This window comes from Molothrus ater, chromosome 13 (assembly GCF_012460135.2).
Source record: "Molothrus ater isolate BHLD 08-10-18 breed brown headed cowbird chromosome 13, BPBGC_Mater_1.1, whole genome shotgun sequence".
NCBI classification, from domain to species: domain Eukaryota; kingdom Metazoa; phylum Chordata; class Aves; order Passeriformes; family Icteridae; genus Molothrus; species Molothrus ater.
Window position 1 is genome coordinate 9,954,440 of NC_050490.2, and position 20,214 is coordinate 9,974,653.

General features: G+C 43.6%; 1 protein-coding gene across 1 annotated transcript in view; it reads right to left on the minus strand.

Moving 5' to 3' along the window:
- Positions 1–19,531, minus strand: part of FBN1 (fibrillin 1) — a 144,920-nt gene extending 125,389 nt beyond the window's left edge. The window contains 4 exon segments of the mRNA XM_036389524.2: positions 4,233–4,331; positions 5,242–5,324; positions 18,764–19,035; positions 19,455–19,531. Coding sequence (XP_036245417.1) covers positions 4,233–4,331; positions 5,242–5,324; positions 18,764–18,930 — 349 coding nt within the window. The 5' untranslated portion in view covers positions 18,931–19,035; positions 19,455–19,531.
- Between the last annotated feature and the right edge of the window lie 683 nt (positions 19,532–20,214).

The following is a 20,214-nucleotide window of genomic DNA, read 5'->3' on the forward strand; positions in this document are numbered from 1 at the left end:
AATGTCTGAAGTCAAAACAGGAATAACTCCAGGAACACAACTTTATAAACCTGCAAAAGGCCAGCAAGACCATACATATCCACACAGGCTTTGCGTGTGGGCGGAAGTTGTGTTTTTTATCAAAGTGCTGCCCTCTTAAGCATAACAATTCCTGAGTTTTTAAATAAATACCCAGCAAAACTGAGTAAAGACTTCATCACACCCAGAGCACTGCCACAAGCACAACCGCTCATGAAACGTGCAGGAGCTCCCCAAGCAGACCAGGGGTAGCACACAGGCTGTCTAGTCTGCCATCCCAAACGCAGAAACGTGAGGCGGGCGGCTCTGCACTCCTCAGGTGGGAACCGGCGGCGCCGCTGGCCCGGCCCCTCAGGCTGAGGGCGGCAGCGCGGCCAGCGGGCACGGCAGGAGAGGCCGGCTCTGCCTCTGCGCCACTGCCGAGGAAACGCTCCCAGCCCCGGCCGTGCATGACGCAGGGCTTTGCCTGCCAGGAGCTGTAAACAAGGAATGACGGCCGCATCGCATCCCAGATGCTCAGCGTGCTTTCTCTGTCAAGCGACTGACTCAGGAGAGAGATGGCAGCTAGCGCCAAGGCGGGACACGAGCCTGCTGCCCCCACGGCCCTGCACAAGGCATAGACAAAATCCGCAGTACCCTCTGTCACAGCTCCCTTCCTTCAGGATCAGCAAATGCCTTCCCTGTTTCAGACAGGCAAAACCATTCTGATTACAGAAGCAAAACCAGGGGCTCAGCTCAGAGACAGACCTGACCCATAACCCTGGGGGCAGCCTGACACCCTCCTCCTCGTTTGCCCTATGCTCGCACAGGGGCAGAGCAGCAGCTCTAACACGCGTCAGGATAATAGAGCATGAATGGAGCACTGAGGGGCCGGGCGGCAGCAGCAACAGACACGGACACTGCAGCCCCAGCTGTGACAGCACCCTGCAGCAGCGACAGACACGGACACTGCACCCTGCAGCAGTGACAGACACGGACACTGCACCCTGCAGCAGTGACAGACACGGACACTGCACCCTGCAGCAGCGACAGACACGGACACTGCACCCTGCAGCAGTGACAGACACGGACACAGCAGCCCCAGCTGTGACAGCACCCTGCAGCAGCGACAGACACGGACACTGCACCCTGCAGCAGTGACAGACACGGACACAGCAGCCCCAGCTGTGACAGCACCCTGCAGCAGCGACAGACACGGACACTGCAGCCCCAGCTGTGACAGCACCCTGCAGCAGCGACAGACACGGACACTGCAGCCCCAGCTGTGACAGCACCCTGCAGCAGCGACAGACACGGACACTGCACCCTGCAGCAGTGACAGACACGGACACTGCAGCCCCAGCTGTGACAGCACCCTGCAGCAGCGACAGACACGGACACTGCACCCTCAGCCAGGGATCTCAGGGGGTGGCAGTGAAGCCGCTGCCGCGGTAGAGCAGGGAGCCCAGGACACCTCCCACAGCATGGAGCACTGCACATTCACACACAGCTGCACCTGCAGCGTCAGAGCACACACACATCACAGCCAGCAGCAGGGAGGCCTCCTCACTTGGCACTCTTATCTCCAAGCCTGCTGTAAGCACACCCAAAAATTCACTAATTACACAGAAATAACCACTACTCAGCCAGTAAGTTTACTGATGTCACTAAAATCCCTGCTGAGAAAACCACCGGCTGATCTTTTCTACCACAAATCAGATTCCTAAAGCTGACTCTTAACCAGAAAAGTCCCAGAAACTGACCTGCATGAGAATCAAACTTGGAGGCTTTGTTTTACTCTCGAATCCACATGCTTTCCAATCCACATTAAATATTTTATTTCAACAGACAACCAGAGTATGAGTCACTGCCAATTCAGTTTCTATCTATGGATGTACCTGCTAGAAAATCTATGCCCACTAGTGACTGTTTAAGTACTAAAGACACACACAGCTTAAAATATCCAAAGAATATCTCAGACACATCTCATGTACAAGAAGCTATACACTTAATTCTGAGAAATCATGGATTTTTCAGACATATTTGCTATTTTTATTTTGCATGTGACAAACATGTATCATTTACATTTGATTTTTAATTATTTAATTAGATTTTTTCTTATTTTAAAAACATATCATTAAAATAAGGTTTAATGAATGCATATTCTGACAAAATATTAACTGTTACCAAAGGTAGTTGACAGTAACCATGTGGTGTCAAACAGTACTTTTTATGTTTACTTTGTTTTCTAATTGCAGATCTAAGTCATTGTGGTCGATTGTCTAAATACATATTCATGGCTTTTGTCTACAGTGCCAACAGCACAAATGAGTTACATAAAGTATGTTCTCTAAGTCCTAATGATGTGCTAAATCATAAAAATATTAAACATGAGTGCACAGAAGCAGTGGAGTCTCTTTTCTCTACAACTTACCAGACACTTTTGCTTTTAGAATTGGTATGTTTTAATAAATAAAGGGGATGTAATGTAACCACATACACAAAATGTATCTTACATTACTGCAGAAATTGAACAACTCCAATGAAAGCTAAAACTGTGGAGAACAATGGTAGAGTATTTCAGAAGAAGAGCTACAAGAAAAACCAAAAACTTTACCCTATTTTTCTTTTGAGTCTTGACTCATAAAAGACTTCAGTGGGGCCAAAGAAAAACATGAGGTAAGGCCCACTTGTTCCTGCCAAAGGTGCCAAAACATGTAACAGATACAGGGATGTATCTCTCCTTCTGTGCCATGAAGGGTATGGGGAGAAGGTCATACCTTCCTTTGCTGCCTTACAGGACTAAGGCATAAGCACCTGGTAAAACAGTAGCTGCAAACCCAGGCAGGAGCACACCACCACACACATTTGTGCAGCATTTTGCACCCTTCCCTCCCTCCAGTACTCTCTGGGAACTCCATAGCTCCACATCTTCCTCATGCTGTCCTCTCCCTAACATATATCACAGGAGCATGAGATGGGGTGAACTACAAAGAACAATATTTACCATTTTAGTACATGCCATTCCATTACATTCTGCAGTTGTTAATGTTTTTCCACTGTTATTGCATAAAAAGGATGCTAAAACCACAAACTGAAATGGTCAGTTATCTGGGAAAACTCTTATCAACCAGGAAAGCAAAAAAATGGCAAAGAAAAAAATACAGAAGCAAAGCAGACCACACACTGAGTTTCAAAAGATATTCAGAACTAAAAGGATAACCATTTTGCATAATATTAGAGACCTCAGCTGAGTGCATCCCCCACTGACTTCTGTTAATATGTTGTTCAGATAGTTACAGGCATTTGTGGGAACAAGTCTCCCCCAAAATTCTTTCCAGAAACTTCATATGTCATAAAAAAATCTAAATCTTCTACATTCTAAGAGACAAGAACCACGTTCAAACGAGAATACAGAGTACTTTACAGTTGGCATCTCAGATATGAATCCTACTCAATATCAAACACTCAACTCATGTTTAGCCATTGAGTTCTCTGTTCATTGAATGAATTTAATTTTACTTAGTTTTCCCCGGCTCTGGGGAGCCTTCCTTGAAAACTTGAAATACAAACATTTCTAGGAAAATTCATCTCTCTGAAAAGCTTCATTTTCAAAGAACCTTTGTTTTCCTGATGAAAAGCTGTTCCACTTAAAACCTTGAGCAACTCTGTACCTCTAGTACCTGCAGAAGTGTCACCTGAAGGAAGTCAGCAGTATTAGATTCAGAAGACATGTACTGAGCCTGGCAAGGAAATGCTCTAAAGCTTGTAGGCCTAGGTATTAGCATACAGCATATATAGTGTCTGGTTTATAATCCTTGAAATCTGAAGGAAATTCCAAAGCATGTCAAGATCAGCCAATTGTCAAGAGCTGTCTCTCTATCATTACAACTTTTGTTGTATACATGCTCATGCCTACCAGTGAACAGAAATAAGGTATTTTCCAGAAAACAAGGAGGACTGGAATTAGTGTTACGAAGTGGCAAATGAAAGTAGCTTCCAATAAGACTGATTTGGGTTTGATTTGGCAAAAAAAAGAAGCGTTTCCAAAAGCCCATCTCTGAGTCATTCTTCAGTTTCATCATAGAAAGCTACACTTCCCTTCCTGTGGTAAAAGTATGTCTGGTGACTCAGAGGTTATTTGTCTTAAATACTGACCACTGAACTATTTTACATACCTTAGTAGCTTCACAGACTCAAAAGAGCAATATCAGAGACACAGAAGAAATACTTACTTGATTTTGAACCACAGGAGGGGGCTATCTGACCATTTGGGCATGTGCACATGTTTGGTCTAGAGCAAAATCCATCCCCACAGGAATGTCTGCAGATTGCTATTAAGAAAACATAAATGCCTTTAAAATATGTCTCAAAAACCTCAAACACATAAAAAAACACCTGACAGAAAATTCAGTACCATAACATAAATACCCACAAACTCATTAAACCGCATACAACAGATCCCAAAACAGCTCCTCCTGTTCATCTGCATCTTTATAGGGGGGCAGCTAAGACCTAGACCTTCAACATCTGCCATGAAAAGGTCTGGGAACATGCCACAGGCCACACTAGATATGGGGAGATTTCCTTGGAAAAGTGAAACTGTTTTCCATTTTACCAGACCTTCCTGGAGGAAGGATGGCACTGAGGCAGCAACATAATGCTTCCTTTATTTCTGCACCACACAGAGACAAGAGCAGTCATTCCCATCTGACAGCACACTGCTGCAGGATCTCTGGAGAGAGTCTTATCAGCCTTGGGCAAAGTGCCTTTAGGAATTATTTCTGGTACACTGTTCTACTACACATGAATATGCATATAGCACTATGATGTATGCATACATTTATATCCCTACATATATATTTCAGGGATATGGTCCAAAGAAGTGGAGAAAATGCATTTGCTGGCCTGATGCTGTTGCCTCCTTCCATTAACCTAAATAGATTAACATATTCCACTCATTCCCAAGAGTTCACACACCCCTAGGAACCCTTTACTAGAGACTTAAACAGAACATGTGGACGACATTAATCTTTTGTTAAATATTGGTATCACATCACTGTGTTGTAGCCCACGAAACTTTGTATATTAGCTTAATATATTTTAAATGGTAAAGCAATCATGCATAGCTGCTATTGAAAACAAACAGAAACACATTTCAGTTCTGGTATACAATAAAACCACCCTGAGACATAGAAGGACAAAGATAAACATCAGTCATAGCACATAAGGAGATTGACTTACGGACTATGCACTGGTTTCCACCAGGTAACGTTTTCCATCCAGGGCAGCAGTAGGCATTGTAACGTGATCCACACACATTTGGTCTGGGAAAAAATAAAAAGGATAAGGATGAATTCTTATTTTTACTCAGAAATATGTTTTTGAAGTAGAGACATAAAATGGAAAACGTAAATCACTGCAATATAGATTTCAATAATTAAATTTAGAAGTGTTGTATGTTTTTGGCCTGTAGTTTTTGGGGTTTTTAAGTAACATACACTTCTACAAATAAAAGATTACATTACAAGCACAAAATCAAATCAGTAACATCTGAACAACAGGAATAGAATGGGGAAACTTTGTCTCACAACACTCCATATCTGAAGAAGTAACCATCCATGTTTTTTGACCAAAACTCACAATTAAGTAAAAAATGAGCATCCAGCATCATTAATAACCACAAATTAAATCTAGTGCTCTTTGAGTGGGAATTTTTAATCTTCTTGTTGCTTTCTTTTCTTTACTCTAAAGCACTATTACTGTTCCCTGTTTTGCCCATGAACAAAACTATGTATGTGTGAGTGAAACATGCCAACAAGAACATTGGCCAAATAAATGAGTCAAAATATATTAATTACTTACTACCAAAAATAATCAAAGATGTGGGTGTATGTAGTGATAGGGTGCTATGAAATTAGTATGAGGGGCATACTGCCCTCCTTAAATGATGTATCTACAGGAATTTTTCTTTCCAACCCATTCCTCCCATCCACATTTACCTTGTTAAATAAATTTAGTAGTAAAGTTTATGACAGCTGAAAGCTGACAGGACATGACACTATTCCTACCATGATTTTATTGATAAAAAGAGAAAAGTTGAAATTATTCTATGTCCCTCATACATAGAGGGACAATAGATTTTTTTTTATTCTATCTTGTCCTATTTATTTCATGCATGTATCCATGCAAATAAAGCTAGTAAGAATAATTTTAAAAATGGGAATATGTGCCTTTTTTTGTTTTATGCTTAATAATCTTAGCAGAGGGAAATTTTACAACCTCTGTTAATATTGTGAGCAATTACTCAATAGATCAATGCAGCTAGAACCAGCCAGAAACTTCCTGGGAAATGCTATATTAAAATATTGTATACAGATTAGAGACAGATTGAAATGTTTACTGTTTTAAGAAGGGTTCTCTATTATTATTTTGTCCTTGGTCTTTCAGAAAGTTCTTCATTGCTAGTATTGCAATGTTTAAGTAAACAATAGTTACTTCATATGGTGAGGCCACTTAAGACAAACAATCTCAATATATACAAACATTTCTTTATGCATATTTTCCAACTAACAAAAGTTATATACTCTGTTTATTTAGGGATATGCAGTACTAATGCAATTTCAAGTATTCTGACTACACCAATTTCAGTGACACCTATTTTTTCCAACCATGGCCAGAAACTACTTAAGTCAAAGCAAGCACTACCATTACTTTCCACTGGTTCTGGATAATTACAAAGTAGTAACAGAGGTGAATGTGAGCAACACAATTGGACTTGTTGCAGGGTCCTTTTCCCTTCCTGCAACTGGTGTTACAGACTCAAAGTCTTATTCATTTAATTCCAATGTATTCAGTTTTAGTAATGTCAGCCACTTCCCTGCAGGGCTATAACCATGTAACTTTCCTAGAGTTCCCTGTTCATCAATGCCAAATGTTGCTCCACAATCATCTGCCAAGTAAGACTGGCAAGCAGACAAGTGAGATTGCTTTTCACCTTCTCCAGTCAGAAGAAATAATGGAACTCACTAAGACAGATAGAATGGGTTTGTTGCTACCTGTTACAACCTATGGCATAAACCACCCATTTCCGCTTCCAGCTGGTGAGGATCTATAGAAGGCTGGCCATAAAGTGATGTTTATGTACTCTGACAAATTTCAGTCTCAGCAAGTATGTGGCTTTGGGGACCATCTGGTCCATGTTAAGAGTCAAAAGCAGATTTCTGTGTCACAGAGAAACCTGTTTTTTTCCAAATGGGACTCTGGAAAACCTAGATGTGCCAGCAACTATGAAGTCAGAGACCCTGAGAGCCTTGAAGCTGTCCACAGGGAAGGCTAAGCCATACAACCAGGAGCCTCCAACTCCAGTGCAGTGAGCTTAGCTTTGAAAGAAAAAAAAAGAAAAGTCATCAAACTGTACTTCCATGGAACAGTTTGAGCCTGACAAGTGCATTTTCCAGTGGAACACTTTTTCGTCAGAAAGCTGCTGTCTAGCTTATAAAAGAAACCTATATTAAAGTCTGAATGTTGCTTCTTTGAGACAGAGGGAGTGTTATTAAATCGTGCATATTTGTAAAATGACTTTGAAAATAATTAATTTTGAAGGTTAAATTAATTGATATTTATGAGGTGATCAGACACTATAGCAATAAATCCCCATAAGTAAAGTATTCAAGGCAATAATAAATCGTTTACCTCATGTAAAATCATGGAATCCATCGATCAAATTGTAAAGGCTCTATCATGGCACTTACTTTGAACAGTTACCCACTGTGTGTTGAATAGAGCATATTTTCCTGCTGATATTATAAGCTACGAATACTAAGAAAGTGTTTTATATTCTTATAAAACTGTTTTCTTGAACAGCACTAGAAACAGGATGCAGTTATAAAATCTGATTTGTAATGATAAAATAAGCAAAAACATATCTGTATACCCTGAAACTACCTACAGCACTTTCACTCCAAAGCCCAGATAAGGGAACAGATAATCTCAGAACAAATCTCAGAACAAAGCTATTACTATTGAAATTTTAAAAGTCTTATGTTTTATTTTAGAGACACTTAATGGACTTGTAAAGTATAAAAGGATTTCTGTAATGGCATGGTGCTGAGAGACAGGATGGCTGATGCCCAGAGTTTCATCAAAGATGTCCAAATTAAACAAGATATTATGTCTTTGATTAATGATACGCAAGTAGAAATTCAGTAGCAAAGCGAGCTGAATTATCAAGAGACATTAGACATGAGTCATCAACTAGAAAAATCGTGGAACAGCAGAGAGGAAAAGGTTCATCTGGAAATCCCGATAACTAACACCTGAGAGTGATAGGTTTGCATAGATATTGACAGCACCTGCATGCACCAAACTAGAAGATATTCTTTGCAGAAGCAGCCACAGGGGCCCTACAGCCATTACCAAGTAAAGCCGTGTGGGTCCCTCCCCAGCATGCGCAGAATGAGCCGGGCAGAGCTGCAGCATCGGCTCCTGGAGATGCACCACCGCCTCTGGCTGCCACAGCCTCTCAAATAAAGGTCTCCTTTCTCCACAGGGCAATACTGATGTCACCCACGGAAAGGACAGACTGGGGCTGTCCCTCCCGTGCTTCCAGAGCCCTGCCTCAGCAGGGATGTGAGGCTGCCTGGCTCCCCTGACCTGCAGCTGGTACCCAGGCTGGATTGGCGGAGTGGGCACACAGAGGTAAAATAATGAGAAACAAACCATGCTAAGCTTGGCAGAGTCTTCTTATCAGCTATAAGCAGGCAGCAAGGGTACACGACAGCCAGAGAAGTGAGGGAGACTCTCAAAAGCCCTGTGTGAAGCCGGCAGCAGCAACACCCAGCCCAGGAATGGCAGGGACACCTCTGGCATTGGGACTGTCTTCGTCAGAGCCCGTGCTGCAGCCTGCCAGGGGGGAGGGCTAATTCTCTACATCCCCACTCTGCCCTGCCTGTGACCCCTCGAGGAAATTACAGCCCTCTCCGGAAGAAAGCATTGCCCATCTGCAACTCCCATGGGAGGAAGAGTTTCTGGCACTGCTGTGAGCGAGGCTTCAGGCAGAAATTGTGTCAGCAGCACTGCCATGCACCGGCCAACGCTGGCGTAATCCACACTGAATCAAACCCAAAGCACGGGTCTCAAATAAATTACACAAAAACCAGACAGAGTAGGCAGAGAGCAGCTGAGAGAGCAAGAGAAACAGCTGACCACCAGTTAGAGAGCTGGGATGCAGGGATACTGGGAAGGGTTTCCCATAGCTCCCTCAACTCGTTTTTTCTCTCCCTAGGAAAACACACAGGGACTCTTCCTTGCAGGAGAACGTTTCATGAACAACTTCTTTTAACTATTTGGCTGCAGTGGTTAGCATATGATCCAGTTTTCTGGCAGAAAAATACTATTTAAAGCAATATCATCAGCCAGGGGTTCTTTTTAGAGAAAGCTTTGCCTATTTTCCTTCTTATGTGGGTAACTCTGGTAGCTGCTACAACTGTACCCAGAACTATTTGCTGATCATGTCCACATAAAATTGGAGTGATGTTTCCTTGCTTGCACTGGGCAGTTAAAAAGAATGACAAACTGCAGCTGAAAAAATGGGAGGCTGGTCTTAAAAATGTGCTTGTTAAGGCTCCAGAATGTGATGATGAATAGCTTTTACTAGTAGGTTTCAAGAGACACAAAATCAGATCTATACTTTTTGCTGTAAACCAGCTTTATGTACTGACCTAAACTTCTCAGTGTCTCAGAATAAATACTAAATGCACAGACTGGAGCAGCTCAGCTGACTCCACTGGAGTTTTACTCAGCTTTCCCACCACAGAATCAAGAACTTCCATCACCAGATACAGTCCAAACTTTAGTGGATACAGCAATGAGCAACCTGATTTAAGTTCACCCTGCTCTGAGTGGGGGTTGGACCACATGGCTTTCCAAGATCCCTCCTCACTTAAATGACACAGGCCAAGTATGCATAAATTAGAGGTCGGTATCTAAAGCACCTCCTTTAGCTGTGCTGGCACCCACCCCCTCCTCCAAGGAGCAGCAAGCAAAGCAGAACTGGGAAGGGAAGATCTGATTGTTGAAGCTATTTATTTCAATCACATAAAAGGAAATCCTATGAAACTATGCCATACTCTGGAACAAACACAAAATTTAGTTTCTATTATACTATAAAGAATAAGCATGCGCTTTTAAGCAAAATACGTATTTTTACATAGAAAGGATTGCATCTGATGTACTCATTTTTACACTGCAATAAGCAAGACTGTGCCATGCAGAGAGCCTAATATGATAACTGTTTCTCACTCTGACAGTGAGGATACTGCTGTCCCAGAATCCTGGCTCAGTTCAACTAAAAAAATAACATGCTGAGCAGCTCTATGGGTATCTTTGGCTCTGGCCAAAAGTTCAAAATGACATGCAAGTTTCCTGCAGCAACACTGAACACTTTTCTAACCCTAAGCTCCATCACACTGTGACAGCTAAATACAGCAATCCAGCAACAGCATTGACATTAAGAGAATTCTTCCGCAATTGCTCTGAAAATCCAACCCTGTCTTTTGCAGGGACACGCTCATCTAACCTGACAGCCAGGCATTGTTCTCATTCATAGCCAGGGACAGACGCATTTCTGGCATGTATTCCTTCATTGTTCCCCTTGAGAATGTCAACCGGTCCAGTTCAAAACCCATCTACATGGCTGTGCAAGACACATGAAGTACAAGTACAACACCACAAGAAACCATCTGCCAGTGGACAAGTGAGGGGATAAACAGGAAGGAGCCCTCAGGTACTTTCTTAAAACACACACCAAAAAAAAACCAAACTAAAAAGATATGTTCAGAGGACAAGTCTTTTCTATCTGGTAGCACTAAAAACAACCCCTGAGAAATGGATGTAACTGTGGGCTAAGGCACTGCTTAGCTGTCCCTATGTAACTTCCAAGAGGGGAACAGGGAGAGATCATTTCCAACCTCCAGGTCTACTCTCCACACTCACCATGTACCCACTAATGGCTGCTGAGGGGGCAAACCTCTAACAGTTTCCCAAGGGAAAGGACCCAGGGAGCTCAGGATTTCCACCAGCCCATGCCCAAGCTGAGCAGCAGCACAAGGGCTGGTGTGGGACACACTGGCCAGACAAACCCAAGGCCAGCCAGCCCCTTGTTGAGGCTTCCCTGGAGGCTGCAGGTTGTGCTGGTACCACCCACCATCCCCCTCGGGGAGGACACCCAATCCTTGAGGGAGTCTCCTATACCTGACACTTGCATCAATACTGACAGAGAATGCACTTAGGTGTTAATACACAAATTAATAGTATTGCTCAAGTGCTCTCCCTTAGGCTACTGAAGATTTATTTTAGGTAAGTTATCAGTATTTCTCCTCCCTTCGCTACACAATATTCTACCCTTTGTCGCACTCCTTGCAGGGACAGTGACTCCACATTTTCAAAAGGTTAATTACCTGAACATCTGCCATAAGGAAATAGGAAAACCCTGTTTTAGTTCATCTTGTCCCTAGCAGACACTGGTGATTTACTCTGTACACAGGGAAGAGAAAAAGATGGAATATTAAAGGGAAAAACAAAGAAAAGAAACAGGAAAATAACGTTCCTGAAAGGAAACGAATTTTAGTTTGAAACCTCAGCTGAACATCACTGGATATTCTGATGTCCTCCAGCAAAATGTGAGAGAGAGGGAAGCTTGAAAAAGAGGATGAAAATGATTAAGCCTGTAGACAAAAGAACTGTGGCTTTCATTTGGTATTTCTGAGGCTATAATGGTCATGAATCATTTCATAAAATGAGAAGTAGAAAGGAAAACAACAGATTCTCCAGCAAGTCAACATTGAAAATATTTTTCCAGATAAAAGCTAGACCTCCTTCATACTTCAGTCAAGATCTATAAGCAAAACCAGAAGGCAGAGGTTTTAATTTAACAGGCTGTATTTTACATCCCAATGTACCTTCCAAAGAAGAGCCCAACTTTACTGAACTGTCACAAAGACCAAATTGTTGTCCACATGCCTCTATCTGCACACCAGCCTTGCATGAATGAGTAGATCTGAAATCCTTTTAAAAAGATTAAACAAATAAAACTAGGTGGGATGGTCAGAATGGATGAGAAAACAACCAAAGGAGAAATGTAAGATTGAAAAGCTACAAACATATTTCCCAGCACAGTGCAATGGTTAATCAGAAACACTCCAGGCCACAATTGTTCCATTCTACAAAAATATTTACTGAGTCTGGGGAGCAAGACCAAGGTGACAGACATGCCTCTATATCCTCTTCATCTTTAGGGTTCAGCAGGGAGATGAAGAAGAAGAATGAGATGGGATTCACTCTCATTGCAAAACAAAAAACTTAATGATTAATTTCTTACTATTTTCATATGTGCACATTCAAAGATCTCAAGGTCCTAAAATCTTATTTAAGTAGAGATGGCCTCCTATTACCCAGTGTCTATCACATTTCTACCAAGAGGAAATCTTCCTAGTGGATCCATACAGCTAAATATTTGGGGTCCTTCTTTTGGGTTATACTATTCTAACAATCACAGGTTGCTCAGTCCATGAACATATTTAAAGTGACCCTTGTCAAAAACTGTATTGAAGTTCATACACTAAACATTCAAGCTTGCAGGATGGCAGAGGAATGACAAAGACTGTCCTAAGTGAGCAGCAATGCTGAGCAACACACCACAGGAAAGGAAAATAAACATACAGGGAAACAGAAGCTGTAATCTTATTTGATAAGGAGGACTGTAAGTGAAGCTGACAGATGGACTGCTCCTGCCAAGATCTGATCCAGAGATCCTCCCTTTGCTCCCATATCAACTGAGAGCAGCCCTATGCTTACTTCAAGTCTGCATCCTCAAGCCCAGCACAGCCCCAAAGGTTCTGACACCAGTGTAAAGCTGCACATAGAGCAGAACTTATCCAGTGCCCAAGGAAAACTGACCCAGGAGATACAGAATCTGATGAACAACCTGTGGAACCACCACTGAACACAAAATTTATCCTGTGCTGGCTCACAACAGGGGAGAAGTCTACTTTCATAATACTTAAGAAGGCCCTTGACTGAGGAAAGTGCAGCTATGCCAAGCCAGAGTTTCTTCTGTCTCCTCGAAGCAATTCTCTCAGGAAATCTGCACTGCAAACTGCAGATTACTGCACCCTGCTCCAACAAGACACACTTCCTGCAGGTGCTGTTCTTCCCCCAACTCTTCATGCCTCCAGTTTCTAAACACAGTACACCCCTGTCAATAAAAGTTCAATTAAACAGTAACAAACTGAGATGAGAAAGTCTTCAGAAAGTCACCACCACACATAAGACGAGATAACTGCACACCAAATCCACAGAAGAAAATTATTATCTGGAACACAAAGAAAGAAAGAACTATCCATGACATCTCTTGTGTCTGAGTAAGGGCTATGGGACTAATCTGTTTCTAACCTGCCAAGCAATTATGTCATAGCAACAATCAGCCTAAAGGACCCCTCAGGATGCACCTTCCTGCAACGGGACACAAAGTGACAACGCTGATGTGAAATACACAAAGCCCACCACAGGCCAGCTGTGCCTGGTCCTGCAGCATCTGGGGCAGTGTGTCAGGCCAGCCTGACACAGCCAAGAGCTAAGCAGACAAAAATGAATAAATAGATAAATGAGGGGAAGAAAGGAAAATAATTACATCCAGTCTTGCCTTCCTGATGTTCAACATGCCAACTTGGCACAGTGGTGCTAGGTCCTAGGAAACCTGCTTCAGCTTAGTCTCCCAGGCTGATTTTACAACATTTCCAAAACAATCTTGTTTCATAAAGTACATCAAGAATGCTGCTACACTGTTGATTGTAGCCTTCTCCCTCTGCTCTATTAATGACCCACTACCATCAAATGGCAAGAAAGTAATTATCTAATGTATTTTAGAAGAGGCACATGGCTCTTCAAAACCATTTGTGTCCTGCTAGAATATGAGAAAGATCACAAAGAGGAAGACTGGCTAAGCTGTCAGAAATAGAATCATGTGCCTCAGAGCCTCCCACTGAAAGGGAGACTACAATAGTATTCACCAAGAGTTTTAACCACAGGTTGCACTGGCATGCCCAAAATGAATAAAGTCCTAATTCTGCCCTACAAACAAACTACACAGGCCTAGAAGACTCCCCTCAAAACTGATAAACCAGAATTTGAATTAAGGCTGTGCCTTCCAAAGAGATGGTGTCCAAATGACACAATTTGGACTACAAGGACCACAAAGCCCTGAAGATGATTTACTTTTTACTGTTTTTCTCCTGCTCCACAAAGTCACAACTACACCAAATCACATCATACCAAAAGAGAGGAAACACATATATGAGGCACAGTGCCAATATCTATGACCTCATTTCACTCCAGAACTAGATTTCCAAGGATCATGTAATTACAAAAGAACAGTACCATAACCATTGGCAAATATATTAAGAGAGGTGCAGAATATTAACACTATGTGTAATTGCCAAAGAGTTCAGTTTTCACACTAGGATATGCTGGAATAAAAGTTCTTCATCCTCCATATAAGCTTTACCCCACAGGCACAGAGGACTGGAAGGAGGCCAGCCATGCCACCTGGAAGTGAGTGCTCCAGCACACGGGGTATTACAACAACCTGCATGTATTTTTAATTAAGTTTTTTATTTCCAAGTATTCAGGCTGCCCCCACTTGCATAGTGGCACTGACAAGGTGTGGCACCAGCAGCTGCCCAGAGGTGTGCAGGCCACAAGTGACAAGAAAAATCTTTGAGGTTTTTCAGTATAAACAAATATTTACCAGTACAGAAAGTCTGCTTTTCTTCAGCAGGCTTTTAGTGGTAAAGACTGGTTTAAAACAAAAACCAGAAGCCATAATTATATAGCTGAACACTAGAATTAAGTTATAGATTAATAAGATTATTCTACTTCAGGGAGCACTGACGTGTAAAAAGGGTCAAATCCAACCAAGTTTACTCAGGGAAGTGTATCAGTAAACCTGTGGTCTTCATTTGACATACCCAAAAGAAACTGGTCCAAAAAGCTCAATCCCCTGTTCAATACCTTTAATGCAAGACTTTTATGAATCCTTTTGGAGCCAACTATTCTGTTCTCCAATATTCACTATCATTTTGACTTAATAAAAATAAAGAAATTAAATAATTTTTGCACAAGTACATTTAATTAGTCTCCTAATTAGAAACATGTCAGAATTCAGCTATCTTGAAGAAATTTCAGTTCTTTCAAAATTTCTGTTATTTGTTAAACAAATCATTGCTTTCTTTGGTCATTATACTGATAAGAGACTGCTAAACAAGACAAACATTGCTTAAAATGTTATTAAGAACTGACTGGTACTCATTAGTGTTGGAAGTCTTCTAGCATCATCAGAAAATGAGAAATCCTAATTAATTCTAAGACTTTGGATACAATACTTCTTGTATTCAGACAAATACTAATCAAATCACCAGTAAATTATTTTTTGCTTTATATTCAAATGATTGAAACACATAGGAATGGTTGTCTTCAAGTATGTATTATTTTAAAAGAACTTCCTGTTCATGGCCAGTTTTGTAGAGTTTAATTCTTACAGAATTTGACACTGCATTCTTGGGTGCTTAGGGGTAGCAGGATAATGGCTTGATGCCTTACAACTCAACACAATAAATATAAATCACAATAACTGTGATAAGTTCTGGGGATCGGGAGGAGAAGTGTCTCACTAGCAGCTTATTATTTTAACTTGCTGATTCACAATGGATTCCAGCACCATTTCCATGACCAGAGAGTCTAGTTATATTTTTTAATAATTACTGCCTTTATTCTGATTGCTTTCTGATCACTTAGAGGCATCAGGCACCAGCACATAAATATACATTTAGTTAGACCAAACACAGATGGCATTAAAAGGACTTCACCTTTAATGCCTCCAAAGCAGGATTGATTTAAACTATATGAACAGCAAGTGTAACGTCTTAAAATGAGAACCTAAGAGGCACTTCCAAGTAATTTATAATTATTAAAATTAAAATATGTTTCTAGAATCACATTATACGTTTGGACAGCTCATTGCCATAAACAATGAGGCAAAGGTCACACAGATGAAAGCAAACATCTACAGTCAACAGCTTGCAGTAAAAAATGTTTAGTAGGAAAAATCATGAGAAACTGAAACAGATCTTCAGCTTCTTCATTTTAACATACAAGACCAGTATTCACACACAGAATAACCTCAATACTTTCAAATGCTTTAAGACTTCCAATAGTCATTATAATCAAACACAGAAAATGACTGAAGTGTAAAAGGGTTTTCTTTAAAAATGTATCCCCATATGCCTTACAATCAGAGCAGGAGTTCATTTCAAAATGAAAAGAAAGTCTTAGTCAACTGTAATAACATGGAAATAAAGTTTCCCAGCATCTGTTATGACTTGTATTACAATTAACAGATTCCCAAATGTATTTGTACTGATGAACAAGTTAAAAAAATACTATGTCTTCTTGTAAAATCATATTTTTAGTACTTTAGTCCTCCAATTACAATGAATAATGTATATACACTTTCTATATATTCAAAATATGTTTTCCATCTGTCCTTCCAAATTTGTTCCAACCTTGTCTGTTAGAATGACAATTCTTTTTATTCACATTGTACAGTACAGTACCACACCTAAGAAAGTGCTCAGAACTTCTAAACTGGAAATAACCAGCAGCATTCACCCAGCAATGATCAAAATTACTGTCCTCCAAGCAATTAGGAAACTCTATATTCAGCCTCAAATCAGGGTTACAAAAGAAGGTCAAACAAGAAACCAAACTAATAATTTGTTTTGTCTTTTCCTCAGTTCATCTGGCAAATTATTACATCCTTGTTAAGAATCTGCTTCCCAGGGGCACTCATTCATGTTGGTATTATTCCAAAAAACTGACCAAGATACAGAAAAACTAAAATTTATGTTGACACTATCCCTAGATTTGCAGATTACTAAGCAGATATATCAACTCATAGATAACATACGATAAAAGGAAGAATTATTGCAAAGGACATAAAAGATGGCAGGCTTCTGTTAAGTATAAGAATCAATTCATAAGATTAAATACTTACCCTAACCCATTTTAGATTCCAAAAATAATTAACACATGAAATATCATCCCTGGATGCACTATGTCTAAACAGCACAGTTCAGAGTGACAGTTACACACACCAAAGAAATTTTATCCTCAGCCAACGTGTCTCTAACTTCCACCGAGTCAGCACAATGTGCTAGATGGCATTTCTGTGCCAGTGAGCAAAAAATTCTGTTTATCAGTTTGATATTATCTCAGAATCCTACAACAACAAAGGCTATTAAAACACCCTAAAGAATGCAGGCACTTTCTAATAAATGTTTTTTATTATCATCTTTTATTGCTTGCAATTAGTCCCTCAAACTTTACTGTACATCCTTCTCACCTCCTAGATTTTGTCACATCTACTTTGGATCTGCTTTGTCCAACTATTTCTTTTGTGACAAGGTATAAGGAAATGAAATAAGAGAGTCTGATCCTACAAAATCAGATCCATGAAAAATAATGCTGACAGCTTGCATCCATTTTTGCAGCATGCAGATCTAAAAACATAAACCCTTTTCAATCAGGCAAGCATTAAAAAAGCCAAGACTGTAAATTCAAATGTAGGTAAAAAGTACTATAGAACTACAAGGAAGTTAGTAAGAAATTAAAGCACATTCATCAAGGCCTCCAACAATAAAGTTGTAATAGCTCCTTTTTGAGAAAATGGGGGCAAAATAAGCAATAGCTTGTATGTCTTACAGAAGCCTAACTATTATAATACAATTTTTGTTACATTTCTCCTCTGTCTGACAACAGAAAAAAATTGGCTATGTGCTGAAAAGGCACACTGAATCACCTGAGAAAGGAAACTTCTTTTTTATTACTTTGTTACAAACTTTTCACCTTCAGTGAACTAGATTTTCAACTGCACATGCACGCAATACCTTTCAGCTGACTTCACAACTATTTCTGCATTGGAAAGGTGTTCCATTAGAATGGGGAAAAGTTTGCCTGATGGAGATTTAGCCTTAAAAAAAAACTCTCTTCTAGGCATGTACCACAATGTTTCTTAAGAAATTAAACTCTTGTATGCTTGGGCTCACTCACACTAGTACTAGATAGTTAGACAGTCCATATGAGAGCAAGATGGATATCACAAAAGGCTCGAGGTGGAGATGAGAGAGGACAGCTGATGGAAAGGGCATGCTGTGGGCTCCAGGCATCACCGTTACTCTGTTTTTATGCAAAGCAGAAGCGCGGGATGCGGGAGGAATGCACAAGCCCGCAGCGTGCCTTTATCTAAGGCCTTCTAGAAGATAAATCAGCAACCTCCTCGCTGCTGCGGCTCATCCCCACGAAGCGTCGCCCACCCAGAGATGAAGTAGGGCTGCAGGTCGCAGAGGACCCCGCTCCCTGTCCGGGGGAGAGGGCCGGGAGGGTGGCGGGGCTCCGCGCCCCGAGCCCTGGCGCTGCCCTGCCGGGCTGCAGGCGGCGTCCGGCGCCCCCCAGCCCAAACCGCTCCTCCGTAAGGGCAGCCCCAAGGGGGCTCGGGGAGCTCTCGCACCCCCAGAGCCCCCACCGCCAAGGGGTTCTGGCTATGGATACACACACACAGACACGGAGGCAGATGTGCGCCGGCTGCCCGGCCCGCGCCGCGGCACCCCGGGAGGGGCCGGGGCCGGCCCCGCACCCCGCACCCCGCACCTACCCTTTGAGCGCGTCGTGCCCGCCGCCGTGCCCTCGCCTCTTGGCCCGGCTGGACCGGCTCTCCTTGGCGCTCACCCCCTCGGTGTGCCCGGCGGCGGCGGCACCAGCCTGGGACGCCCACAGCACGGCAACTCCCAGGGCGATCCCCAGCAGCCGCCCCCGCCACATCGCGTCCCCCGAGCCCCCGGGCTGCGAGCGGCCGCTGCCTCCTCTCCGCCGCCGAAGACTGCCGGTCCCCGCCGCCCTGTCTCCGACCAGCCTCTCCAATGCGAGCTGCGAGGGGAGAAATGAGGAGGAAGGGGAGTTAGAGACCGAGGAAAAGTGGCCGCGGCCACCCCGCGCCCCCCGCCGCCTGCCCCCGCGCCCCGGCGCCGTCGGCCCCCGGCCAGCCCGGCGCTATCGCGCCCGCGAGAGGCGGCGGCCGCGGGGGACGGCGAGGGGCTGCCCGGGGCCGCGCGGGCTCTGCCTCCCCTTCAGCAGCATCCGCGGGGGCTCCCGCACCCGCCGCGGACAGACCGCGGCCGCCGCCACCGCTTCCGAAGCCGCTGCGGGGCTGGAAGCGTCCCCTGGGCACGAACCCTCCTGGCTCCCGAGCCGGGCACCGCTAGAGCCGCAGCGGCCGGAGCGCCGCGGGCAGGAGCCCCGCGCCCAGCCCGCCCGCCCCGGGAGAAGCCGCTGCGAGGGGCGCGCACCCGCTGGAGCCGCCGCCGCCGGCTGCCGTTCCCGCTGCTGTTCCAGCTGCGGCCGCTGCACCCGCCGCTAATCCAGCTGCGGTTCCAGCTGCCCCCTCCCTCCTCCTCCTCCTTTTTCCCCTCCTCTCCCCCCCTCCCTCCTCTTCAAGTATCGCCCGCCCAACCCTTTCTCGCGAGAGAGAGGGGAATAAAAATGTTCCCCCCACCCCCGAGCCGCCAAGCCGGGGGCTCCCGGCGGTGCCCGGCCGGCTCCTGGCCAGCCCCGCCGTGGGTCACCTGCGGCCGGCCCGGGGCTGTCGGGATGCTCGGCCCGGAGAGGATCCCCGGGAGCCGCGGGAAGCGTGCGGTGCTGCCCGGGAGGACGCGGCGCTGCCGCTCCCTCCGCTCCGGAGGCAGCTGCGGCCGGGCAGCGCTACCAGCTCGGGTTACCCCGCGGGTCCCCGGCTCACACGGCGGCAGAGGCATCAGCGCCTGCGGTAGTCTCAGTGCTGAGCCAAGTGTGTCAGACGGGAGTTGGGGAACCGAAGGTAGTGCACGCCTCTGCCTCCATCTAAATGCCTATAGATATGTATATGTAGAGGTATCTACTTCCTAGAGGTGTAGCATTTTGCATCTACACATTTATGTTATTTTTCATAAGCTGTTTCCCTTATAAGGAAAAATAGCATCGATGGTGGCTTTACCTGAGAGGCTGCTGCAGAATGAATACTGCACTTTCTAGCACCTAACATGGCACAGACAACCTAGGCACCAAACTCTT